We start from the raw sequence: 27,861 nt of genomic DNA, 5'->3' as shown, positions 1-27,861 counted from the left end.
TGTAGTAGGACATTCCTCTGACAACCATTATGAATCTGATCAATAGCATGCCGTAGCATGGAATAGCATGCCATAGTAAGATGAAAAACATTTTCACTTTTTCATCATTTGGACTATAACCACATAGCACACCTTGGTATTGATGGTCATTGGCATTCCTTGCACCTGTTTTCATCTAGATATTACACAATATATACAGTTGTGGTCAAAATTTTGAGACCAACAATAATGTTGGTTTTCACAAAGTTTTCTGCTGAAGCTTTTATAGTGGCAATTTGAATTACGAGGGGTGTTCATTAAAGATTTTCTTCTCTACTTAGGTGCCACCTAGGGACACACACTTCTCCCTCCTCTTTAAACAACTGGAAACACCTCGCTTGTAAAAGTCAACAGGTTGCTCCAAAAGCCACATTGTGACTTTGGAAATCAGAGTCTCATCATCTGGAAAATGCTTGCCCTTCAAAAATAACTTTACTGTTGGAAAGAGGTGGAAGTCCGATGCTGCGAGTGTTACGGATCTGCAACACAGGACTAAGGTAGACCCACCGACGTTCCTAGGTTAATCTCAAGCGAAGACCTATAGATAAGGGGAAGGGGTACCCTAAAAGAACTAAGGACTGGGTACAAAAATGGGTCACATCCTAGTAGAAAACACAGAGAAGGCGGCAGAAACCAATAGAAAACAGAAACTAAGGCTAGCAGAACCAGAGGTGCCAGTACTGCACAAATAACACACACAGAACACAAAGCAAAGCACCAAGCTAGAGCCCAAGCAGATTAACACTGTTGTCCAACAAGGACCGGGAGGCAGGTGCTGGTTAATAAAGAGTGATACAAACACCTGACCCAAGACAAACCCAGCACCAGAGGAAAAAGACCAGCAGCCAGAACTCCACGAGAAAATGGCGGATAGTAAGAAACTAAACAGATTCTAACAGCGATGTCGGGTGAATAAGGGGGATGTGGTAGAATTTCAAAGCCACAGAGGCATCCCTCTATTTGGGCAACATGTGGGTTGTGAACTGGTGCATTGTCTTGCAGAAGGCTGACACCTTTGGTGAGCTTGCCACATCTCTTGGTTTTGATGGCCTCCCGCAATTTCCGCTGCAGTAAAGCATAGTATGCCCCAATGATCATGGTACCCTTTGCTAGGAAATTCATCAATACTACTACACACTGGTCCCAAAATACTGTGAGCACGACCTTGGCTGCCGAAGTTTGGGCACGCATCTTCTTTGGAGGCGGTGAGTCATGATGCTTCCATTGCATCGACTAAACTATATTCTTAGTATCATAGTGATGGACCCAGCTTTCATCCTGTGTGATCACTCTGTTGAAAAGGTCCTCCTGGTATCCATGGCACATCGTCAATAGAACTTGAGAGCATTCGACTCGTTCCTGCTTCTGGAAAGGTGTGAGCAGGGAGCGGACACCCTATGCATGTCAAGATGGCCTTGGATGATTTTTTCCACAGACCTCCACACTAATCTTGACATTTTGGGTTAGGTGAGAATGGTTACGCAGTAATTTTCCAAAATGGTTACCTCCACTTGCTGGATGGTGTGTTCACCAAGAGCAGAGTGGAGTCGCCCTGGAATTGGGGCTGTTTGCACTGAAGTCCAACAACATTTGAATTGTCGATGCCAGTTCTTGACTACACCATATGATGAGGAATCATCACCTTAAACCTCTTTCATCTAATCGAACGTCTCTTTTGGTGTGCGGCCTTTCAAGTAAAGGAACTTGATGACTGCTCTGTATTCCACTGGGTCCATTATCAAACCTCACACCACATCAGCACCTTTAAAATCAAGACCGTTATCAGCTCTGAGTTGCAAACTGGCACGTAACCTATAGAGACTTATATCATTACACATGTGTAGTTTCAGCGTCCTCTGATAAATAGAAATGGGTCAGGGGAAATATTAATGAACGCCCCTCATAACTCTAGATTGTTATGAAGAGTAATCAGATTAATTGAAAAAATAATACAAAGTCATTTCTTGCCATGAAAATTAACTTACTCACAAAAACCCATATTTCTACAGATTTTTCATTCCTGCTATAAAACGAACTGTTTAAATAATTTCAGTGATTTTTCAGTGATTTTTTTTAACTTAGGAGAAAGTATTAAGGAGAATAAGACATCTCCTATTACTATCATACTGCTCGAATTATAAGAACACAAATTGTCTTGTTCGGTTAACCATGGTTACCTTCAAGGAAAAACATGCAGTCTTATTTATGTTACATCAAAAGGGCTTTATAGGCAAGGCTGCCTGTAACATTACCCCTAAATCAACCATTTATCAGATCGTAAAGAACTTCAAAGAGAGAGGCTAAATTTCTATGAAAAAGGCAGAGTGCCCAAGAAAGTCCAGCAAGTGCCATGACTGTCTCCTAAATAGGGTTCAGCTATGGAATCAGTTACCGTTGCGGGGTTACCGTGACAGTGTGGAGCCAGAAGACCACAGCGTCTGATTGCTCCTACGTCGGCGCTGAGAAGAAGCAGGGGTTAGTCGGCTATGTTGGAAATCCCTGTGCTCACAGCTGTGCTCTGTTAGCCACTCCTTTTCCTTTTATAATCTGTGCTTTGATACAAATCCTTGTCAGAGCTAGCTTTATTGCTGCATTGCTAATGGAGGAAGAGCAGTTCATATGAAAAGTAGGGTTGAAGGAGTTATTAGTGACTGTTGCTTGATTTATATGTGTGGTTATTCCTTATCCTTCTCTATTTTGGTTTATTTTCCTACCTTCACATCCCGATAAATTTCTCTGTTATATGTGAATTAATATTTTGTATGCCTGGAGTTTTCTGTTAACCCTTGTTTGTGTTGCATTGTTTGTCGGGTTGGTGTACTACGGTGCACAGTAGCGCCCCTCTTCCCTGCATAGGGAAAAGAACAGAAGGAGGGCTAACTCAGGAGATAAGACAAGGGTGGAAGCCCAGGCATCTTCACCTTCGGAAGCATCCCAAAGAGTAGGGTGAGGTAGGGTGACCCCTTGTGTTAGTGACCCGGAAGGGTCCCTGGTCACCCGACAGCTGTGTTGTCACAGTTACAAAACAGTTTTTAGATATGTGCACCTCACATGTAGCACACTAAGGTGACCATACATGATGCAGTTTGAAGAAATGGATTAATGTACTCGATAAATCTTATAAATGGAAGGAAATTGTGGTATACCATATTAAATGTATGCATATCTCTATTTTAGGGACTTTTATTTGGTACTGTATAAGGATTTGATCTATTTAAGATTGCTCACCACACCTGGCTGTCTGCAGTTTATTTTCATTTAGAAGCCAATATGACATATTATTAGGATGCACATAATACTAGTGCTAGTTTTCTGGGGAGGGCTAGGATAGTGTTTAGTAGGGCTAGCAGTGATTGGGGACACCATTTGCAGTATACATTTTAGGATTCCAACCTTCACAGCTTGGTAAAGGCCAATATTAGGGCACAAGAGAGTTTTTGCTAGTTTGTATAGAAATAAGACCTTTGAACAATCTGTTGACTAGACAAATATTGCTTGATCATTAATGAACTATTGTGTAGAAATAATTCTGTAAGGGTACGTGCCCATGATCAGGAAATAGTAGCATTTTGGATACAGCGTATTTCCGCTGTGTCTAAAACACTGCGTTAAATCCACATGTGTTCATTGAAGAATACGGATTTACTACATCCAGTACATTCTATTGTGGAAATTTCTGTTGCGGAGACTAGTGTCTCCGCAAGAGAAATCGTCATGCTGCGGCTCGTAAATACGCACCGCGGGTGAGTTTACGCAGCATCAAATAAAAGCACAGTGGGCATGGGATTTGTATAAATCTAATCCACTGTGCTTGTAATGTGCCCACAGGGCAGTGTGGTAGTCGGTACCGGGTCCGGTCGCAAAACGGGGATGTCACGGTGGCTGCGACCCGGTCCGTGGCCCTGGGCATCAGCGTTAAAAGGGGTTAATGAATGTTCAAAGTTTGTTGTGATTCCACCTGTGGAGTTTGGTCAATAGGGGGACTGACGCTGCATTAAAGGGGTCCCCTAGGTGATGTTGCGGCAGCCCAGATGTTACACTTCCCACAGGTGAAGCAGGGTCCCCAGGGGTCCTATGGTGTGTGGCGTAGATGGTGTAGCTGGTGAATAAATGGAGGAAACAAGTGATAAGTTTTTACCTGGTTTACTTTGGGTGACAGGCCACAGTCGAGGATACCAGGCACGGATTGATGGAGGTCCGACCGACTCAGAGGCAAGTGGGAGTCCTCCTGTACCAGTAGAGGTCCGTGAGCCTTTTCAAGTAGTGCTTGTGTGTGAGGTCCCTTCGGCCTTAAAGGGACACTGTCACCTGGATTTGGAGGGAACAATCTTCAGCCATGGAGGCGGGGTTTTGGGGTTTTTGATTCACCCTTTCCTTACCCGCCGGCTGCATGCTGGCTGCAATATTGGATTGAAGTTCATTCTCTGTCCTCCATAGTACACATAATTCCCATAGTCCTATTTCAGACAGGCTGAAGTCACTTCAAATATCTATGATTCACATATTCCTTTGTTACCCGCTGGCTGCATGCTGGCTGCAATATTGGATTGAAGTTCATTCTCTGTCTTAAATAGTACATACCTGCGCAAGGCAAGATTGCCTTGCGCAGGCGTGTACTACGGAGGACAGAGAATGAACTTCAATCCAATATTGCAGCCAGCATGCAGCCAGCGGGTAAGGAAAGAGTGAATCAAAAACTCAAAACCCCGCCTCCATGGCTGAAGATTGTTCCCTCCAAATCCAGGTGACAGTGCCCCTTTAAGCTTGCTGGCAAGGTACGCTCTGCGCTGACTGTCTCTGAGGGTGCCCAGCCACAGTTCCCCTCTGAGCTCTGTCTCTTTCTGATGCTCCTTCCCTTCCGGGCAACTGCACATACAACCCTTCAGGTTGTTGCTCCTTTCCAGAGGCTGCAGCTCCACGTGGCTTCCAGGCCTTTCACGTCTGCTCCAGACATCCTCCCACTTCAGTGTCTCCCTACAACTAACCTAGCTCCTCCAAACCAGGAAACATAAAGCCTATGGAAGCTCCTCTGAATCCGGGTCTTGAGCTCCCCCTCCTGGCCTGGATTCAGAATGTGTTGCATGTAAATGACTTACCTGGTGAAGAGAACTCCATTGCCTCTGAGCATGACATCACCTTCCCCGAAGGAAAAGCAACATCACTGCAGCAACCGGTCACCTGGGGTGCTGCACTTGTAATCTAGAATGCATCCAAAACGCTGCTATTCTTGATCGTGGGCACATACCCTAATTAGCATAGTGATGTTGTGAGAGGTTGTTTAGGAGATAATTCAGTTAACATGGAGCCATTATATTTCCATTCCTAAGTGTATGGGTGAATGTTTGCCTTTTGTATTGTCAGTATACATCCATAATAACCATAACCATGTTCTTCTGATCAGGTTTATGTGATTCCTGAGTGATGACAATGTTTCTATGTTTCTATTGATATAGCTGGGGAACTATGGTAATTGTTCATGCTGTACTATCTAAATACTAAAGGATTAGCCTTATAAACCCTGTTCACAGGACTATGCTCTCTACATGGGAGTCTATTTGTGTACTCCTCATCATAAGAAACCCATTATACTTGTTTGACTCCAATATCCATTTTTATTTGATTTTTATTCCTTTTCTTGTTGGACTATGTATATTTTTAAAGCATCTCCTAAAATAATGTTTTTATGAGGTAGGGTTTTTATAAAGGTTTCTTCAACATCCTCATCCATATATCTTACCACCAAAGTATAGAAACCCCTCTACTCTATTAATTGAGTAGTTTGTAAAAATAATTCACTAATGGTTCAAGGCCTCTTCTAACTTGAATTCATAAAATAGAACAAATGAATAGGTGTCATTTCATCCATTTATAAATGCTCTTATTTGTGGAATGTGTCATCAGTCATGTATTGAGTAATTACCGCTCATTGTAATCCTGCCTCTGATAACATGGAGCCTTTCTGAAAACTGTTCCTGAAAGAACTGGAAGTATGAGTCAAAAAATCCCCAGTGGCCAGTATGAAAATTGCAAGATTAAAAATTTTATTTTTTTAAATGATAAACGTTGGCCAAAATTTGTTTAAATGCCCCAAAATCTGATTTAAATACCAGGTTATTTTCTGGTGACACATTTCCTTTATTGTAAAATTGATTTAGGAAAAGGTAAAATGGGGCTACTAGATTAATGTGGAATACCGATGCCATAAACAGTAAAAATTGTCATTTTGGCAGTTGATTTTTTTTTTCCTCGGTTAATCATTTATACATGAGAAAAACATACATTGCACCTCCTGGGACTTGAACCTACTGTTTCTCATGAAAGGAGCCCCAACTTGTGCCTCTATGGGTGGGCCCCTTATAAGGGAACGGAGAGAAGGCTAGATGTGCAGCCATTTATGTATTTCGAAGGGTATGAGATGAAACCCAGTTTAGGTCTCTGCTGAGTAGACAGCCTTGCCTAAATACTCACAATAGACAGTATGCATTTATTGTAGTCTGCATAATTGGGTTCACTTCAGGTTACATATCTATCATATCTACAGATCTTCAGTACTGATATTGTAAAGTTGTGCATTGTGCACTATATCCATTGGGCACAGTTCAATCAGTCACACCAACCATGTAGTACATATTTCAAGGATATTTCCCAATTTAGGCAGCGTGAAAGCATAGTGTCCTATACATACTTCTCTCCACTCCCAAAACTAGTGGGGCCTCGGACTGGACCATGAGTTAATAATTGGGCAAGTAGAATGAATACTAAATAGTTCACATTCTTGTATCCCCTTCCACAAGCCATAGAGGATGCAAGATATCCAATCAGTTTGGATAATCCTATGTCCATGTGTCCATTTTTTTGAAGTTTGTACCAACCTACCATAGGTGACAAGAATAACACTTTCTCTACACTAAGGCTAGTTTTGGAGTATGTGGTGGAGAAGATTTTGGATTCTCGTGTTTCGAGACGGAAACTCTAGTACCTGGTCAAGCGGAAGGGTTATGGTCAGGAAGATAATTCCTGGGTTTTTGCCTCTGATGTTCATGCTGCCGATCTTGTTCGTGCCTTTCATTTGGCTCATCCTGATCGGCCTGGGGGCTCTGGTGAGGGTTTGGTGACCCCTCCTCAAGGGGGGGGTACTGTTGTGAATTCTGTTGTCGAACTCCCTCCTGTGGTCGTGAATGGTACTTCGGCGAGTTCTGTCTATGGGCTCCCTCTGGTGGCTGTGAGTGAAGCTGCTGCTTCTGAGGTTCCTTACACAGGTGGCGTGGTTTATCCTTTGGTTGGCTGCTCTATTTGACTCCTCTCGGATCGTTGCTCCATGCCAGCTGTCGATGTTTTTGCGTTGGTTCAGTTCACTCCTGGATCTCTCTGGTGACCTGCCTTCTCCTGCAGAAGCTAAGTTCCTGATAGTCATTATTTGTTCACTGTTTTCTTGTCCAGCTGGTTTTCATGATTTTGTCTTGCTAGCTGGAAGCTCTGGGATGCAGAGTGGCCCCTCCGCACCGTGAGTCGGTGCGGAGGTCTTTTTTGCACACTCTGCGTGGTCTTTTGTAGGTTTTTGTGCTCATCGCAAAGTTACCTTTCCTATCCTCTGTCTATTTAGTAAGTCTGGCCTCCCTTTGCTGAAAACTGTTTCATTTCTGCGTTTGTGACTTTCATCTTTACTCACAGTCAATATATGTGGGGGGCTTCCTTTACCTTTGGGGAATTTCTCTGAGGCAAGGTAGGCTTTGTTTTCTATCTCTAGGGCTAGATAGTTCTTAGGCTGTGACGAGGTGCCTAGGTCTGGTCAGGAGCGCACCACGGCTATTTCTAGTGTGTGTGATAGGATTAGGGCTTGCGGTCAGCAGAGCTCCCACATCCCAGAGCTCATCCTGTATGAGGTTTAACTATCAGGTCATTCCGGGTGCTCCTAACCACCGGGTCATAACAGTACAGCTGGCCCAAAGTATTAATGCATCTCAATAGAGGGATAAGAAAACTTCTGAGACCCTTTTTTTTTTTTGCACTGTGTTTTGTCTTTCTTTTCCCCTAGACCTTTGGGTGGTTCAGGACACAGGTGTAGACATGGACATTCAAGGTCTGTCCTCTTGTATGGATCATCTCTCTGCAAGGGTACAAAACATTCAAGATTTTGTGGTTCAGAATCCTATGTTAGAGCCTAAAATTCCTATTCCTGACTTATTTTCTGGGGATAGATCTAGGTTCTTGAATTTCAAAAATAATTGTAAACTGTTTCTAGCTTTGAAACCCCGCTCCTCTGGTGACCCCGTTCAACAGGTAAAAATCATTATTTCTTTGTTGCATGGTGACCCTCAAGACTGGGCATTTTCCCTTGCGCCAGGAGATCCGGCATTGCGTGATGTTGATGCGTTTTTTCTGGTGCTTGGATTGCTTTATGATGAACCAAATTCAGTGGATCAGGCAGAGAAAATCTTGCTGGCTTTGTGTCAGGGTCAGGATGAAGCGGAGGTTTACTGTCAGAAGTTTAGAAAGTGGTCTGTGCTTACTCAGTGGAATGAATGTGCCCTGGCGGCAATTTTCAGAAAGGGTCTTTCTGAAGCCCTTAAGGATGTCATGGTGGGATTTCCCATGCCTGCTGGTCTGAATGAGTCTATGTTTTTGGCCATTCAGATCGATCGGCGCATGCGTGAGCGCAAAGCTGTGCACCATCTGGCGGTATTCTCTGAGCATAGGCCTGAGCCTATGCAATGTGATAGGACTTTGACCAGAGCTGAACGGCAAGAACACAGACGTCGGAATGGGCTGTGTTTTTTCTGTGGTGAATCCACTCATACTATCTCCGATTGTCCTAAGCGCACTAAGCGGTACGCTAGGTCTGTCACCATTGGTACGGTACAGTCTAAATTTCTTTTGTCCGTTACTCTGATTTGCTCTCTGTCGTCCTATTCTGTAATGACATTTTGGTCTTTTCGGATGATTGGGAATCTCATGTGAAGCAGGTCAGAATGGTGTTCCAGGTCCTTCGTGTGAATTCCTTGTTTGTGAAGGGGTCAAAGTGTCTCTTTGGAGTTCAGAAGGTTTCATTTTTGGGTTTCATTTTTTCCCCTTCTACTATCGAGATGGACCCTGTTAAAGTTCAGGCCATTTACGATTGGACTCAGCCGACATCTGTGAAGAGCTTGCAGAAGTTCCTGGGCTTTGCTAATTTTTATCGTCGCTTCATCGCTAACTTTTCCAGTGTTGCTAAGCCGTTGACTGATTTGACCAAGAAAGGTGCTGATGTGGTCAATTGGTCCTCTGCGGCTGTAGAGGCTTTTCAGGAGTTGAAGCGTCGTTTTGCTTCTGCCCCTGTGTTGTGCCAGCCAGATGTTTCGCTCCCTTTTCAGGTGGAGGTTGATGCTTCTGAAATTGGAGCAGGGGCTGTTTTGTCGCAAAGAAGTTCTGATGGCTCGGTGATGAAACCCTGTGCCTTCTTTTCTAGAAAATTCTCGCCTGCTGAGCGCAATTATGATGTGGGCAATCGGGAGTTGTTGGCCATGAAGTGGGCATTCGAGGAGTGGCGACATTGGCTTGAAGGAGCTAAACATCGCGTGGTGGTCTTGACGGATCACAAGAATTTGTCTTATCTCGAGTCTGCCAAACGGTTGAATCCTAGACAGGCTCGATGGTCGCTTTTTTTCTCCCGTTTTGATTTTGTGGTTTCATACCTTCCGGGATCTAAAAATGTGAAGGCTGATGCCCTGTCAAGGAGTTTTGTGCCTGACTCTCCGGGTGTTCCGGAGCCGGCGGGTATTCTTAAAGAAGGGGTAATTTTGTCTGCCATTTCCCCTGATTTGCGGCGGGTGCTGCAAAAGTTTCAGGCTGATAGACCTGACCGTGTCCTACGGAGAAACTGTTTGTCCCTGATAGATGGACTAGTAGAGTTATCTCGGAGATTCATTGTTCGGTGTTGGCTGGTCATCCTGGAATCTTTGGTACCAGAGATTTGGTGGCTAGATCCTTTTGGTGGCATTCTTTGTCACGGGATGTGCGTTCTTTTGTGCAGTCCTGTCGGATTTGTGCTCAAGCTAAGCCCTGCTGTTCTCGTACCAGTGGGTTGCTTTTGCCCTTGCCGATCCCGAAGAGGCCCTGGACGCATATTTCCATGGATTTTATTTCTGATCTCCCTGTTTCTCAAAAGATGTCGGTCATTTGGGTGGTTTGTGATTGCTTCTCTAAGATGGTCCATTTGGTACCCTGATCTAAACTGCCTTCCTCCTCTGATTTGGTGCCATTCTTTCTCCAGCATGTGGTTCGTTTGCATGGCATTCCAGAGAATATCGTCTCGGACAGAGGTTCCCAGTTTGTTTCAAGGTTTTGGCGGTCCTTTTGCGCTAAGATGGGCATTGATTTGTCTTTTTCTTCGGCTTTCCATCCTCAGACTAATGGCCAAACCGAATGAACTAATCAGACTTTGGAGACATATCTGAGATGCTTTGTTTCTGCTGATCAGGATGATTGGGTGTCTTTCTTGCCTTTGGCTGAGTTCGCCCTTAATAATCGGGCCAGCTCGGCTACTTTAGTTTCACCTTTTTTCTGTAATTCTGGTTTCCATCCTCGTTTCTCTTCAGGGCAGGTTGAGCCTTCGGACTGTCCTGGTGTGGATGCGGTGGTGGACAGGATGCAGCAGATTTGGACTCATGTGGTGGACAATTTGACATTGTCCCAGGAGAAGGCTCAACGTTTCGCTAACCGCCGGCGTTGTGTTGGTCCCCGACTTCGTGTTGGGGATTTGGTTTGGTTGTCATCTCGTCACGTTCCTATGAAGGTTTCCTCTCCTAAGTTTAAGCCTCGTTTCATTGGACCATATAAGATTTCTGAAGTTCCTAATCCTGTGTCATTTCGTTTGGACCTTCCAGCTTCTTTTGCCATCCATAATGTGTTCCATAGGTCGTTGTTGCGGAGATACGTGGCGCCTATGGTTCCCTTCCTTGATCCTCCTGCCCCGGTGTTGGTCGAGGGGGAGTTGGAGTATGTGGTGGAGAAGATTTTGGATTCTCGTGTTTCGAGACGGAAACTCCAGTACCTGGTCAAGCGGAAGGGTTATGGTCAGGAAGATAATTCCTGGGTTTTTGCCTCTGATGTTCATGCTGCCGATCTTGTTCGTGCCTTTCATTTGGCTCATCCTGATCGGCCTGGGGGCTCTGGTGAGGGTTTGGTGACCCCTCCTCAAGGGGGGGGTACTGTTGTGAATTCTGTTGTCAAACTCCCTCCTGTGGTCGTGAATGGTACTTCGGCGAGTTCTGTCTATGGGCTCCCTCTGGTGGCTGTGAGTGAAGCTGCTGCTTCTGAGGTTCCTTGCACAGGTGGCGTGGTTTATCCTTTGTTTGGCTGCTCTATTTGACTCCTCTCGGATCGTTGCTCCATGCCAGCTGTCGATGTTTATGCGTTGGTTCAGTTCGCTCCTGGATCTCTCTGGTGACCTGCCTTCTCCTGCAGAAGCTAAGTTCCTGATAGTCATTATTTGTTCACTGTTTTCTTGTCCAGCTGATTTTCATGATTTTGTCTTGCTAGCTGGAAGCTCTGGGATGCAGAGTGGCCCCTCCGCACCGACTCACGGTGCGGAGGTCTTTTTTGCACACTCTGCGTGGTCTTTTGTAGGTTTTTGTGCTGATCGCAAAGTTACCTTTCCTATCCTCTGTCTATTTAGTAAGTCTGGCCTCCCTTTGCTGAAACCTGTTTCATTTCTGCGTTTGTGACTTTCATCTTTACTCACAGTCAATATATGTGGGGGGCTTCCTTTACCTTTGGGGAATTTCTCTGAGGCAAGGTAGGCTTTGTTTTCTATCTCTAGGGCTAGATAGTTCTTAGGCTGTGACGAGGCACTTGGGTCTGGTCAGGAGCGCTCCACGGCTATTTCTAGTGTGTGTGATAGGATTAGGGCTTGCGGTCAGCAGAGCTCCCACATCCCAGAGCTCGTCCTGTATGAGGTTTAACTATCAGGTCATTCCGGGTGCTCCTAACCACCAGGTCATAACAGACGACCTGCGCCGAACGCAACATGTTGCATTTTCGTGCAGGAAGGGATAAAGAAGTCCGCATCCCTCCGCAGCCCGGATAAACGCTAGTGTGAAACTAGCCTAAGAGACAATCTTTGCCCCTGCACTGATTCCTGTTATCCCCTAGTACAGCATGTTTCACCATTTTTATAATCTTTTCCACAAAAATAACCATTTGGATGTCACAAGTTTCTAAATATTATATTTTCTAATACACATAGGTGGGGAACAGAGGCAAACACAGACAGCAGATGGCCCTTGTGCAAGATGAATATATGGGCTCTCCGCAATTGAGTAGCTCATCATAATGTACCCCATTATGTGTCTGTGACAGAAGTTGCTTATTGCTTTGGAAATGGACCCACTTATCTCTTAAGCTCCTGTGCGACTACATAGGTAGCAACCATGGCTACCACCAGGAATTTCAAGGCCCCATACTGGCAACATTTTTGAGTCCCCTTGATACTGCGCTCAGGCTCCACGCCAGCAATGCCTCCACACCTCAAACCTTCCACAGTCCCACTGCCTAATTTTGGAAAAACTCCACTTCTGTACAATGTCCTCATCAATGACACATTAACAGTTGCCATGGAACACCATATCACATACATAGCCATCAGCTTTTGTTTTGGCCAAAAGATTTTATAAGCCTTCCACCACGACAAGGTAGACTTTTATGGCCGAGCCCTACTCTACTCTAACCTATTAAGAATTTCTTAAAATACCCAATACTCTTTTTAGGTATATTTTCATTTATTTTTCTATAAAGGATTATGTCATTCATTTTTTAAAATGACCATGACCAATAATACCACATACAACAGACAAATAACATCACACCATGGTCAGACCACATATTAGCACGACATAGTGAATGATTAACCGCTTTACCCCGGGCCAATTTTTACAATTCTGACCACTGTCCCTTTATGAGGTTATAACTCTGGAACGCTTCAACAGATCCTGGTGATTCTGACATTGTTTTCTTGTGACATATTGTACTTTATGATAGTGGTAAAATTTCTTTGATATTATCTGCGTTAATTTGTGAAAAAAACTGAAATTTGGCAAAAATTTAGAAAATTTCGCAATTTTCCAAATTTCAATTTTTATGCAATTAAATCACAGAGATGTCACACAAAATACTTAATAAGTAACATTTCCCACATGTCTACTTTACATCAGCACAATTATGGAACCAAAATTTTTTTTGGTTAGGGAGTTATAAGGGTTAAAAGTTGACCAGCAATTTCTCATTTTTACAACACCATTTGTTTTTAGCGACCACATCTCATTTGAAGTCATTTTTAGGGGTCTATATGATAGAAAATACCGAAGTGTGACACCATTCTAAAAACTGAACCCCTAAAGATGCTCAAAACCATATTCAAGAAGTTTATTAACCCTTCAGGTGTTTCACAGGAATTTTTGGAATGTTTAAATAAAAATGAACATTTAAAGGGACTCTGTCACCTGAATTTGGAGGGAACAATCTTCAGCCATAGGGGCGAGGTTTTCGGGTGTTTGATTCACCCTTTCCTTACCCGCCGGCTGCATGCTGGCTGCAATATTGGATTGAAGTTCATTCTCTGTCCTCCATAGTACACATAATTCCCATAGTCCTATTTCAGACAGGCTGAAGTCACTTCAAATATCTATGATTCACATATTCCTTTGTGGAAAGAGTATATCCCAAATGAAAAAACGAAGTGAAGAGAAAGAAATGTAAATATAAAAAGTATAATATTTATTAGCAATAATTAAAAGGTTTAACATTCAAAAAGCACAAAATGTAGATAAAAAACACAGGGGGGGGGATTTCAACACCAGACACAAAATCTGGGGAGACGGACCTGCTCCGTGCTGGCACAGTAAATAAGCCTAAAGTATCACATATATGATAGTGTTAATGGTGACACCAATATTTATAAAAGGCTAGGTAACACTGCACTGCACAATAATTAACTCATAGCAATCAAGAATAACTAATGTATAGCCACTTTGCAGAGTATTCTCCCAATGAGCTGGCACAAAAAGATTAAAAAATGTATTCAGTAGTGCAATAAGTTATGCTAACAAACGGAAGGAACAAGTTCATATAAGCGGCCAAAAGGAGAGGAGTACCTACTAGTGGGTAACAATGGGCGCTGGGGATCCGCACCTGCCTCCTGCCACTGGTATTAGGCACTTCACTGCGCTTTCATCCACACTGAGGTAATTAACCCTGTGACCATCAGTAAGAGTTCTCTTGTTACCCACTAGTAGGTACTCCTCTCCTTTTGGCCGCTTATATGAACTTGTTCCTTCCGTTTGTTAGCATAACTTATTGCACTACTGAATACATTTTTTAATCTTTTTGTGCCAGCTCATTGGGAGAATACTCTGTAAAGTGGCTATACATTAGTTATTCTTGATTGCTATGAGTTACTTATTATTATTGTGCAGTGCAGTGTTACCTAGCCTTTTATAAATATTCGTTTTTTCCTTTGGGATATACTCTTTCCACAAAGGAATATGTGAATCCTCCATAGTACACGCCTGCACAAGGCAAGATTGCAGCCGTCACACACTGAAAGACGCTTTTTATTACAAAAAATATTTTTTGCATTACCACATTTTGAGAGCTTAAATTTTTCCATATTTGGGTCCACAGAGTCATGTGAGGTCTTGTTTTTTGTGAGATGAGTTGACGTTTTTATTGGTAACATTTTCGGGCACGTGACATTTTTTGATCGCTTTTTATTCCGATTTTTGTGAGGCAGAATGACCAAAAACCAGCTATTCATGAATTTCTATTGGGGGAGGCGTTTATACCGTTCCGCGTTTGGTAAAATTGATAAAGCAGTTTTATTCTTCGGGTCAGTACGATTACAGCGATACCTCATTTATATCATTTTTTTATGTTTTGGCGCTTTTATACGATAAAAACTATTTTATAGAAAAAATAATTATTTTTGCATCGCTTTATTGTGAGGACTATAACTTTTTCATTTTTTTGCTGATGATGCTGTATGGTAGCTCTTTTTTTGCGGGACAAGATGTCGCTTTCAGCGGTACCATGGTTATTTATATCAGTCTTTTTGATCACGTGTTATTCCACTTTTTGTTTGGCGGTATGAGAATAAAGCGTTGTTTTTTGCCTCGTTTTTTTTATGGTGTTCACTGAAGGGGTTAACTAGTGATATAGTTTTATAGGTGGGGTCGTTCCGGACGCGGCAATACTAAATATGTGTACTTTTTTTGTTTTTTATTATTATTTAGATAAAGAAATGCATTTATAGGAATAATATATATATATATATATATATATATATATATATATATATATTTTTTTTTTATTATTTTCTTTTTTTATTTTCTTTACACATGTGAATATTTAGTTTTTTACACTATAACATTGCCCCGGGGGGGGGCATCATGTTATAGTGTAAGATCGCTGATCTGACACTTTTCTGTGCATTGTGTCAGATCAGCGATCTGACGTGCACTTCTCCTGGCTTCCCGGCACCTGCTCTGAGCAGGCGTAGTGAAGCCACCTCCCTGCAGGACCTGGATGCTGGAGGAGGAAGTATGAGACCCTCTCAGCAACGCGATCACATCGCGTTGCTCCGGGGGTCTCAGGGAAGCCCGCAGGGAGCCCCCTCCATGCGCGATGCTTCGCCAATACCGCCGGCACACTGCGATCAAGTTTGATCGCAGTGTGTCGGGGGTTAATGTGCCGGGGGCGGTCCGTGACCGCTCCTGGCACATAGTGCCAGATGTCAGCTGCGATAGTCAGCTGACACCCAGCCGCGATCGGCCGTGCTCCCCCCGTGAGCGCAGCCGATCGCGTATGACGTACTATCCCGTCGGTGGTCATACGGGCCCACCCCACCTCGACGGGATGGTACGTCATATGTCAGAAAGGGGTTAATACCATATACAAGAAACAAATACCACCACACCATGGCCAGGCCACATATTACCACCACATAGTGCCATTATACACAGGAGCTCTATACATAGTATGCAGTGTCAGTGTACAGGTAATACAGGGATCAGCAGTGACATTATACACAGGAGCTCTGCATATAATGTCAATGTACAGGTAATACAGTAATCACTAGGGGTTCTGTATAGAGTGACTTGATCCTGGCCCCATATGTCATCCCAACCTAGCCCTCAGTGTCTCATTCCTGGCCCCCTGTGTCTCATTCCTGGACCAATATGTCATCCCATCCTGCTCCAGTGTCTCATTCCTGGCCTGATATTGCGTCTTTCAGCACAAACATTTTTTTTTTAAAGCTTCTCCGCGGTTCAGCGGCATCCTCATCCATTTGATGCCCGGACGCGCTATGCAGGCCGAATCCTGCCCCTGGGGCCCAGTGAGCAGAAGCAAAAAGAGGGAGGTTGGACCGGGCCCCCCCTTGCATCTGCTCACCAGGCCCCATATACCAGTAAGGGCAGTAATGCTCTGACGCCGACAATGAAAATCAACAGTGTGTCCGTTTCTGGTCAGCATCTCTGACTCTCTGACTTACACTTAAGTTATATTTGTTGTACTAGGGATTATAAATCTTCATGCATATTTTACCAACATAAATAAAAAAAACTAGTACAACAGTCTTTTTACTGTCTTTTTCAACATTTGGCAGGAGATGGACGCATCCATACGTGATCTCTCAGAGGCAATAACTTATATCTCAAGCTGACTTGGTGGCATGAAATACCTTTAGAACTTGAGCTACTCCTTTTCAAGAAGTTTGATAACTATCTGAACTATCTGTGCTTCCCACTCACTGGGAGTTTCTGAGTAATCTAATATATTCCCTTTTGGTAGCCCAGCCTGGAAGTTTCTTTATAATAACTGTAAAACTCATTCACTTTATAAGTACCTTAGGACAGAGTTGAAGCTGGGCTTTAATTCACCCGGGGACAAGGATTCAGTTTTCTAGCTATTGTCTGTTGCGCATATTCTCTACAGCAGGTGAGGTAAAGTGTCTTCTGTCTTGTTCTTGGCTTAAAGTTCCACAATGGGCAGAATAGTGATCAGATATACTATATTTAGGAAACTGCTTTATTTTTCAGATCTATGTAAAGTCATATGTAATATATGTGTGTGTATGTCCGAGATTGGCATCTGCACCGTCGCAGCTACAGCCACAAAATTTTGCACAGTCACACGTCTGGACCCCGAGATCGTTATAGGCTATGTTGTGAGGTGAAATTTTAACCACGCACTTTCCAATTCACCAAACAATTTTGCCCCTATCTACATAATGGGGAAAAAGTGAAAGGAAAAGTGTTGGAGGCAAATTGACAGCTGCCAGATGTGAACAAGGGGGACTTAAAGAATGAGAGCAATGGCGCCAAAGAGTATATACCATACAGTTGCTAAGGTGGGGCCCCGACATTGGATACTCACCACACAGTGGGATATGAACACACAGACAAAATGCGCCACACACTACCACGTGCTTGAACACATATACCACCCTCAGCACACATTTCACCACACATACACCAACCTCGCCACATAAAAGTCAAAACACAAAAGTCGCCGCTCAAAACTCGCCACGCGCAAAACTCGCCACATGCAAAACTAGGCTCACGCAAAACTCGCCACACATGCAAAACTCACCTTATGGGAACACTCGCCACACGCAAAACTTGCACCCGCGGAAAAATTGCCACATGCACAAAAGTTGCAACACATGCAAAAGTTGCCTCACACAAAACTTGCACATACTCAAAAGGCACCACACATAAAACTCGCCACGCGCAAAACTCGCCGTGCGCAAAACTTGCAACTTGCTACACTAACCTGTCACATGCAACTCGACACACAAAAAGTTGCTACACGCATGTCGCCACACAAAACTCATCTCACAAAAGTCACTACATGCATGTCGCCACACGCAACTCAACACACACAACTTGACACACGAAACTCACCCTAAAACACACACAAGTTTGGTATTATCCTTCAAAATAAAAATCTGATTAATAAGCAGACAAACTACAAGAGCAACAAATGTACCATCCGGCAGCTGTCAGTCACATGACCTGTCTATTATGTGTATATGTGAGCTAATATATACTGCCAGGGGGGAGGGCTTCCTGTTGGCTGGGGATTTATCAGGCTGCCAATTTAGCTTACAAATACTGAGGTAAAAATACTGACCAAATAACGTGTGAACGAGGTCTAATACAGGAGGAAATGACATACAGATATATACTATGTACAGGGGAGATAACACACAGGTATATACTATATACAGGAGAGATGACACACAGGTATATACTATATACAGGAGGAGATTACATACAGGTATATACTATATACAGGAGCAGATGACCTACAGGTATATACAATATACAGGAGGAGATGACATACAGGGATATGCTATATATAGAAGATGACATACAGGTATATACTATATACAGGAGAAGATGACACACATATATATACTATATACAGGGGAGATGACACACAGGTATATACTATATACAGGACAGGAGGAGATGACATACAGGTATATCCTATATATAGGAGGAGATGACATATAGGTATATACTATATACAGGGGAGATGACACACAGCAGGTATATACTATATACAGGGGAGATGACATACAAGTATATACTATATACAGGAGATGACATACAGGTGTATACTATATATAAAGGAGATGACAAACATGTATATACTGAGGTGAAAATGAGAGGTGTGAGGTGAAAATGAAAAGGTGTGAGTGCAAAATGAGAGGAGTGAGGGAAAATAGTGGAGTGATCGGAAAATGACAGATGTGAGGTCGAAATGACAAGTGTTAGGGGGGAATGAGAGGAGTGAGGGGGAAAATAAGAGGTGTGAGGGAGAAAATGAGAGCTGTGAGAGGGAAAATGAAAGATGTGATGGGGAAAATGAGAGGCGTGATGGGAAAATAAGAGAAGTGAGGTGCTATAACTAACCACAGATATTTACTATGCCCAGGCAACGCCGGGCTCTTCAGCTAGTTATTTATAATAAAACACTATGAAAAAACATAAATTATTATTTCACAATTTATGGATTGATTACTATACACAGAACTATATACAGCACCTCAGTTTGTGATAATGTTTTCTGACATTTATTCTCCAGTTTGCAACTACCTGACAGAAGACTACATCATCATGCCGGAGGCAGTAAGTAACAATACTTTATAATCTTATTTGTAAGATTTCACAACAAATTGTCATTACGTGCTTCACAAACTTCTGACTGACTTATGAACACTGTAACTTTGGCAATAAAAGGATATTTTTATTAAAATTCTATGGAACAATTTAACATTGCCAAATTATTAGAATTCCTGTAAAAATGGAATGATTGCATGAAAAGTTGTGCAATTTTTGTTAGTTATTTTTTTGCTAGTCATTTGTCATCTTGAATGTGTACTGTATAATACTGTATATAAAAGAGAACTTGAAGAGACTCCCTGCCCACATGCAGTATTAGAGCATTTAGACTCATTAGACTTGTGACCATTTATCAGTCAAAGCAACGAAAAACTTCAATGAGTGACTCGTACCCAGAGATGGCTTAAGGGGAACCTGTCACCTCGGAAAATGCTATTTATCTGCTGATATAGGGTGTCGTGCAGTGACCCATGTTACAGCGAGGGGGCGCTGTGTGTGCGCTTCAAGGTGCACTTGGAGGCATAATTATGATAGTGAATTAGGGACTGGCATTGTTGTAAATGGCTGGTATGTGTCGCAGAGGTGCTCTGCACTGTAAGCCCAAAATGATATGGTTATGCTGGTTCCACAAGTGTTTGTTGTGTTTACTTATAAGGGAGGGCTTATAGGGCTAGTTTGAAGAGTGGGTCGAACCAGCCACACACACACATCACCCACCTATGTCAGAGGTTACAGCTACATAATGTGACTAGGATGTGGGTCACATGGTTCACAGTGTATGGACCTGGAAGGTTCAGAGTGTGAGTTCTGGAATAGCCTGTGTGTTGGAATGTCCTGGGATGGACTGGATTCCTGAAACCACCTACTGAGGCTATGGACTGAATGGTCAGTGTTTTAGAATGTCCCGGGATGGACTAGATTCCTGAAAGCACCTTGTGAGAGTGTGAGTCCTGGAATGGTCAGTGTGTTGAATTGTCCTGGAGTGGACTGGAGTCTTGAAAGCATCTGCTGAGAGTGTGAGTCCTGGAATGGTCAGTGTGTTGAATTGTCCTGGAGTGGACTGGAGTCCTCAAAGCATCTGCTGAGAGTGTGAGTCCTAGAATGGTCAGTGTGTTGAATTGTCCTGGAGTGGACTGGAGTCCTGGAAGTACCTGGTGAGACCATTGACTGATGGCCTGTTTGTTGGAAGTGCCAGGGACTGAACTTCCTGGAAAGCGCACGGAGAGGCCGCATCTACAGAGCCTGTGATGGCTACTGTGTTGGGGAAGCTACAGTTCCTACTGCGGGTCTGGACTATCTGAGGTGCCCTAGTCACAAGGACGGTGATCCCAGTGAGGCAGGGAACCCTCCCTGGGAACTAGCACTGACAGGAGTCAGTGTGTAAAGCCGGTGCTCCTGTAAGGTAACTCCAGATAACCGGGGGTTACAGGCAGAGTCGTATCTGCTATTGGAACAGACTGTTAGTGGTTAATGTGTTCCGTTGATGTATACAATGAACTGTAATGAACTGTTTGTGATGCGGTTTATGACGTTTAATAAACTGGAATAGACTGTTTATGTGGAGAAACCGTGCCTGATTGCTTTAATCCCATGCCAAGCGAGTGTCCCCCAACCCACTCAGGTAGCGCTTTCACCACAAGGGTTAAGCTGCAGATAAATAGCATTACAATACAATGCTGCCTTACTGAAAGTGCGGCTACCCTTCGTACAGGGAACCACTGTTTTCCTTGTGGGCGAGCATGGAGTGGCAACAGTCATCGCTCGTAGTATCACTCACTATATTGTGAGTGATGGCTATCAGCATGCTCCAGCACTTTGACTGACAGCTCGTTCTGCAGCACATTTGTATACTTACCGATGCCACTCACAGTATAGTGAACTGTGCTGTGAGCGGTGACTGTAGCTGCTCTGTGCACACTCCAATAACTGAAAGCTGGTGGCTTCTGGGAGGAAATCAGTTCATTTTCTCCTGGTAGCTGCACTTTCTATAAGGCTGCCAGACAGAAATGTAATGCTAATTTTACAAGGTGACATGTTTTAACCTTTTTTAATGAGCAATACCAGCACACGTGAAACTTCTGGATGTTTCAACTGCTGGATCAGCATCCCATTCAGACAAGGGATTATTGACATAGCACAAACTTCACAAAACAAGCAACTTTCTAATTTAATTTGTATTAAAAATCCTCTCCATTTTCAAGAACAGAAGAATTTTTAATTTTTTTTGCATACAGCTCATTGCCTTATTTATCAGCCACCTCTGCAAAATATCAGAGATGGCCAGTTTCCTAGGCAAGAAGCACAGCACAAGTGTGTTCTGAAGCAGATCGGATCTCTTGATAAATAGATAGATAGATAGATAGATAGATAGATAGATAAAAGATAGGTAGATAGATCTATAGATGGATAGATAGATAAAAGATAGACAGGTAGATAGATTGATAGATAGATAGATAGATAGATAGATAGATAGATAGATAGATTCAAGAAAATACATTTTCTGATGCCGTCTAATATTTATTAAGAATGTGTTCACCAGTGAAATATCATATCATGGTAAATAATATAGCTACTAATATAATAGCAGACAGCACGGTGGCTCAATGGTTTCCACTATGGACTTAAGGTACCGTCACATTAAGCGACGCTGCAGTGATACCGACGATGTCGATCGCTGCAGCGTCGCTGTTTGGTCGCTGGAGAGCTGTCACACAGACAGCTCTCCAGCGACCAACGATCCCGAAGTCCTCGGGTAACCAGGGTAAACATCGGGTTACTAAGCGCAGGGCCGCGCTTAGTAACCCGATGTTTACCCTGGTTACCGTTGTAAATGTAAAAAAACAAACACTACATACTTACATTCCCGGTGTCTGGTCAGGTCCCTCGCCTTCAGCTTCCCGCACTGACTGAGCCGTACCGTAAAGTACAGCGGTGACGTCACTGCTGTGCTCTGCTTTACGGCTGTCCGGCGCTCACCAGTCAGTGCGGGAACTGGTTACCAGTGAAGACTTCGCTGAATCGACGCCGATTCAGCGATGTCAGCGGGTAATCCAGCGACAAAATAAAGTGCTGGACTTTCCCCAGCGACCAACGATCTCCCAGCAGGGGCCTGATCGTTGGTCGCTGTCACACAGAACGATTTCGTTAACGATATCGTTGCTACGTCACAAAAAGCAACGATATCGTTAACGATATCGTTATGTGTGCCGGTACCTTTACAGTCCTGAGTTGAAATCCCACGAAGGACAACATCTGCGAGGAATTTGTATGTCCTCCCCGTGTTTGCGTGGCTTTCTTTCCGGTTCTCTGGTTTCCTCCAACACTCCAAAGACATACTAATAGTGAGCCCCAATGGGGAGAGTGATAACAAAGTTTGTAAAAGTGCTATAGAATATATTATAGCTATATAAGTGGGTAAATTATTAACTGACATTTATCTTTTTATTACCAGACTGTAAATCTTGGACTGATAGTAACTGGCAATATAACCCCTACGAACTTCACTAAGGAGCTTGACACCGGATCTAGCCTTGGCATTGCTATCCTCTCAATTGCTTTGATTATTGGATTTCCGGGAAATGCCTTTGTCATCTGGACTGTGCTGACCTGTATGAAGAAGCGGACTGTCACCTGCAATCTCATTTTACATTTAGCCATTGCAGACCTCTTTGTCATTCTCACAGCACCAGTGTTTATCCATTTACTAGCTACTGGTAGTTGGATATTTGGGAATATTATCTGTAAGTTGTGCCATTACATCAGCTGTTTGAGTATGTACGCCAGCATCCTCCTCATCACCTCAATGAGCATAGACCGATTTCTTGCTGTCGCAAAACCATTAGCTTCTGTAACCATAAGAACTAGATCAACTCCTAACCATATGATTTTTGCACTATGGTTGTTAGCATCTCTCTTGGCCATTCCCATGCCACTTTACCGCGAGGTAATGCCCTATAACAATAAGCTGCTGTGTATAGCTTTTCATGGTTCTTCAGGACATGTGATCTTTCAATATCTTTTTGAGTTTATTACAGGTTTTGCATTTCCATTCTCCATCATAATATCCTGCTATGTCTACATTGGACTGAGGTTACGTACTGCAAAGTTTCAGACCAAACATAGGACAAGCCGTTTGGTCATCATGATCGTAGTAACTTTTGCCCTCTTCTGGTTTCCATATCAAGTAATGAATTTTATCCAAGTAACAGGAGAATTATTTTCGGCAGAAAAACTTATAAAAGCGGCCAAAACTGCAAGGCCCACTGCTACAGCTTTTGCATTTTTTAGTAGCAGTGTTAACCCTATTTTATATGTATTTGCTGCTGGCAACTTCATAAAGACTGCTGGAGCAGAATTTATGGCCAAGCTCTTTGAAGGTATTGGCGCTGATTCCCATACTTTACGCAAAGTCTCCCGCATGATTCACCAGAAGATTCGGGAGGAATCTGTGGAGTTGGACAGTATGAACAAATGAAGTTTTTTGTTTTGCTTGGAAAAAGCAATAATAATTTTCTCACATATAATTGCAGCATACATACGTATATATATTAATGTAACTTGTCAGACTAAAACACATTTCAGTTATGTTACGAAATATAACAGAGCAGTCTTTTTGTGAAGTGATGTTACGCAGTGCAAATATTACAGACAAGGCTGCTTTCACACATCAGGTTTTCGCCGTCAGGCACAATCCGGCGAATTTTGAAAAAAAAAAACAGATCTGGCAAAAGTTGTAGCCGGATCCGTTTTTTTCCCCATAGACTTGTATTAGCGCCGGATTGCGACGGATGGCTTCACGTTTTATCAGTTTTTTGCCGGATCCATCGAAAATTAGTTTTCCGGCGGCCGGAGAAAACGTACATAGGAACGTCTTTTCTGTGCGGCAGAAAAACGCACAGTGACAGTTCCGGCGAGGAACGGATGAAACGTGTGCTGAAATGATGAATCCAGTGACCGATTCCGGTTTTTCATGCATTTTTCCATTCAAATCATGCATTTTCCTTTCTGGTCTCGGTCTCTCTCTCTCTCTCTTGCTCTCTCTCTCTCTAAGTCCAAACTCTATTGGGGTGCGTAAAAAAAAAAAATGGATTCAGCAAAAAATAACGGATCCCTCACATCAATTTTTCACAATTTGTGCCAGATCTTTTTTTTTTTTCAAAATTTGCCGGATTGTGCTTGACGGCAAAAAACTGATGTGTGAAAGTAGCCTAAGTGGACGTTTTGACATTCAGATTCGCCAGTTTTGCTGAATTTGATTTGCGGTGAATCTCAATAATGCAAAACTTCTCATTGCACTGAGGTCTCTTTTGAGCTCTTTTACGCAAATTCAGCCTTGTTAATGACCAAGTGACTTCAACCTGGCTGGCTAGGGAAAAATGGATGATAATTGATAATAACAGCCTATTTAACAACACACTGCGATATCAAACTTTTAAGGCATGTACAGGTCTAATATTGGACTATTACAATAACAAAGTGTGCAAAGGCATTATCTTTTTTCATATAACGCATATTCTTTATGAGATAAACAGTTGTGATTAAACTTATGGAATATGGAGAGTTTTCTTTTATTACTTAAGACTTGTCCATCTCACAAGACGGGAAGTACATTTTATCCGGCACAAGTCTTGGTTTCAGAATTTTTCTCCAGTAGCACCATTATGCAGAGGGCTACTAAAATGCCCCTCTTGTTTGCAGTTTGTGAAAAATAAAAATAAATGCTGTTATTAAGGTGCCGTTATTCCACTACATCACAGATCAATCAATTTACAGTGACACCAGCTATGCAGGTTCAGTGCCTCCCTATCACTTGAATCTTTGGATTAGTATTCACAGACTGAGACTACCACTACATTTTCAATGGGTTTCAGCACTACATGATACATCACTGTGAGATTTAGGTCTTTTTTCTATCGCTATGTTAAATGAGCTGTGGGATTGATCTGCTTATGTCTAGCGAGTATGCTATGGTGTGACGCTGGAGTGCCCCCAAGGGCTAGGGGTACTCGGTACCGGGTCCTTCAGTTCTCAAGGGGGATGTCACGGTGGCTGACCCGGTCCCTGGCCCTAGGGACGTCCGTTGTAAAACGGGAAAGGTCTTTAAAGGGATATGTTCGTGATGCCACCTGTGGTATTCGGTCAGGGTGAACGACGCTGCTTAGGGGTCCGCTGGGGTGATATTATGGCAGCTATATGGTATACCTTCCCACAGGTGAAGTATGTCCCCAGGGCTTCCCAGTGTATAGATGGTGGATGGTGTGAGGCGCAGTGAAGAACGAGGACACAGGGTTGCAGTCTATTTACCTTTTACTGAAGGCTTCAGCATCCACAGTCCAGAGCACCAGATCACAGGGCAGCGGGCGTCCGGCCGGTTTGGAGGCAAATCCAGAGTCCCCTTATCCAGGTGGAAATCAGTAGCCTTCCTCTAGCACCTGGGTGTTGTAGTACCTTACTGCTAAGCTTCTCATAAGGTCCTCATAACTGTTGTAGATGTTCTAGATGTTATGTCTCTCTCTGTCCCCCAGATGGATAGGACAAACCCATATGACTGGTGGCTTGAGGCTGTTTGTAGGGACTCTAGCATGCCCTGGCCTCTGAGGGGTGCCACCGTGCCTCCTGGGTGTAGGTGCAGACAGGTAACTTGCAATTAGCTGTCCTGCCAGTCTCTGAAGTAAAGCATAGAGATCCTTACTCCCCTAGAGGAGAATGATATTAGTGCAATGACCAGGACCCTGGGGCCCTGCAACTTTGTTAAAATTAAATTATGCAAAACATGCATTGTAAATACATTTTTATATTGGTTCTCCTAGGGTGTTTGATGTGGTTTCTGTTTAAACATTTATTTCATATTGTTATCCCAATAATAATGCATAAATACTACAACATTGTTAGGTTTTGCCATTTACCGCTCTACAGGATATTTACAAAGTATTTCTTAAGAGATTTCACAGCATGTATTAACTTGTAAAGAGCTTTGGTAAATTACACATATGTACAGAGTCTGTGTGACGACAAGAGGAGTTTTCATTGTTTTGTATTGCGTATTTCATTGTTATTCAATAGGCACACCATGTGCTCCTCTATGCTGTTCTGTGTGTTCAGGCAGTTTACTAAAATATTGTATGTCTAAAATATAATAATCTACAAGATCTTACTATTCCTTTTTGTGCCCCTAAAATCCCTTGCTATAGCTGGGATTGCATAGACAGATTTTTGTTCATAAACAGCATCGATCTACAATAAATCTAGTCTACTCGTTTATTGGTTCTCGTTTATTGCTCTTTACATGGGTCAATGCAAATTGCATGGCAACCAAGCTTTGACGGTTAGTCTGATTGTTTGATCTTCATATAATTTGCATGTTATCAGCAACAAATCCCCTGTTTATATGGGGCGCCATTCTGCCTGCAAGAATGATTTTGTGTATAGATAATCCAATCAGCCAAAGAACAATTATTTTGCTGGTTCGTTAGCTGATCAATGATATGTCAATGCAGCTAATGATAGTTTTAGGAATGCTCATTAGCTGTCAGGTTCCCATAAACTGATAATTGCCCTAATACTTGCTGCCCATGTAACAGGCCATTTCTGCATGATTGCAAACAATATGTTTAACTTTGAAATGCTGCGGTGTTTCAGAGGAAAATACATTTTCATAGCCGCCAAGCTGCAGCTCTCCTTGAGTGATAGGTCTCTCCCTATAAAGGGATGCAGACCTGTCCCTCCAAGGCAGCGGGTGGAGAGAAATTGCCAGGAACCCACCTTTCTGATTAGTCATACATGCACTCATCCCCCCTGCTGTTGTCAGTGTCGGCGGCCAGTGCTGCTAGCCAGACATACTCACTCGCGGAGCTGATCCGTCTTCTGGTAGTGGCCGCCGCCACTAGGAGGCTCACGTTCAGTACCAAACATCGGCAACTACCAGAAGACAGAGCAGCTCCGTAAGTACCTCTGGCTGGCGCCAGCTGGCGCCGACACTGATAACAGCTGATTGGCGGGGGGCTGGGTGTCAGACCCCGACCGATCTGACATTCATGACCTATCCTTAGGATAGGTCATAAATGATAAAGCAGTGGACGTCTTTAAACATATAGCTGAAATCATATTGGGCAGCATGTATCAGCTTATAGGTTCCCTTGAAGAATTTATTTGCTATCTGAAATATCATCATATGCATGAAGCTTTACTTGGAAATTTTCATAAAACATAAAATGTTTTGTGGCTTAAAACATATGTACAAATAATACAGATTAGTGCTTTCAGTATAGTTATAATTTATGGGTAAATGAAGGCAAATACAGTAGCTCACTAAAAAATCCTACAAAGACCTTGATCTGGCTTCATGTAGTTAATACAATTCCAGGCTCCAAACATCAGAAAAATTGAAAAACAGCAGTTTTAGGGCAATAATAATGTGATATTTCTACTTTAATTTTCCACAATATACAGTATATGGAACTAACAAGAAATAATAAAAACGGAGTCTTTAATGTCATAATACAACTACAAAGTGACTATATATTTGTTACCTGCAGTAAGTGGGTATTAACCTTGACAGAACGCTATGCTTATAATTTATGGAGGAAAAAATGACAGTAGGAGAAAATATTTGGCTATGTGTCCAACAAGTAGTAAAGTAGAAATTACATTTGATCAGTAA

The 27,861-nt window shown here is 42.9% G+C and overlaps 1 protein-coding gene across 3 annotated transcripts in view; it reads left to right on the top strand.

Annotated features, from left to right (window-relative positions):
- LOC138672755 (leukotriene B4 receptor 1-like) overlaps positions 1-26,460 on the top strand; it is a 33,066-nt gene extending 6,606 nt beyond the window's left edge. Inside the window, exons 2-4 of one of the 3 annotated variants that reach the window (XM_069761103.1) lie at positions 321-536; positions 19,165-19,208; positions 22,654-26,460. In XM_069761103.1, coding sequence (XP_069617204.1) covers positions 19,197-19,208; positions 22,654-23,676 — 1,035 coding nt within the window. In that variant the 5' untranslated portion in view covers positions 321-536; positions 19,165-19,196 and the 3' untranslated portion in view covers positions 23,677-26,460. Of the gene's footprint in view, positions 1-320; positions 537-1,120; positions 1,245-19,164; positions 19,209-22,653 lie in introns of those variants that run through there. The other 2 variants (XM_069761087.1, XM_069761095.1) reach the window with 2 other exon arrangements.
- The last annotated feature ends 1,401 nt before the right edge of the window (positions 26,461-27,861 follow it).

Source organism: Ranitomeya imitator, chromosome 1 (assembly GCF_032444005.1).
Source record: "Ranitomeya imitator isolate aRanImi1 chromosome 1, aRanImi1.pri, whole genome shotgun sequence".
Classification (NCBI taxonomy): domain Eukaryota; kingdom Metazoa; phylum Chordata; class Amphibia; order Anura; family Dendrobatidae; genus Ranitomeya; species Ranitomeya imitator.
This window is presented reverse-complemented; position numbering and strand designations above follow the sequence as displayed.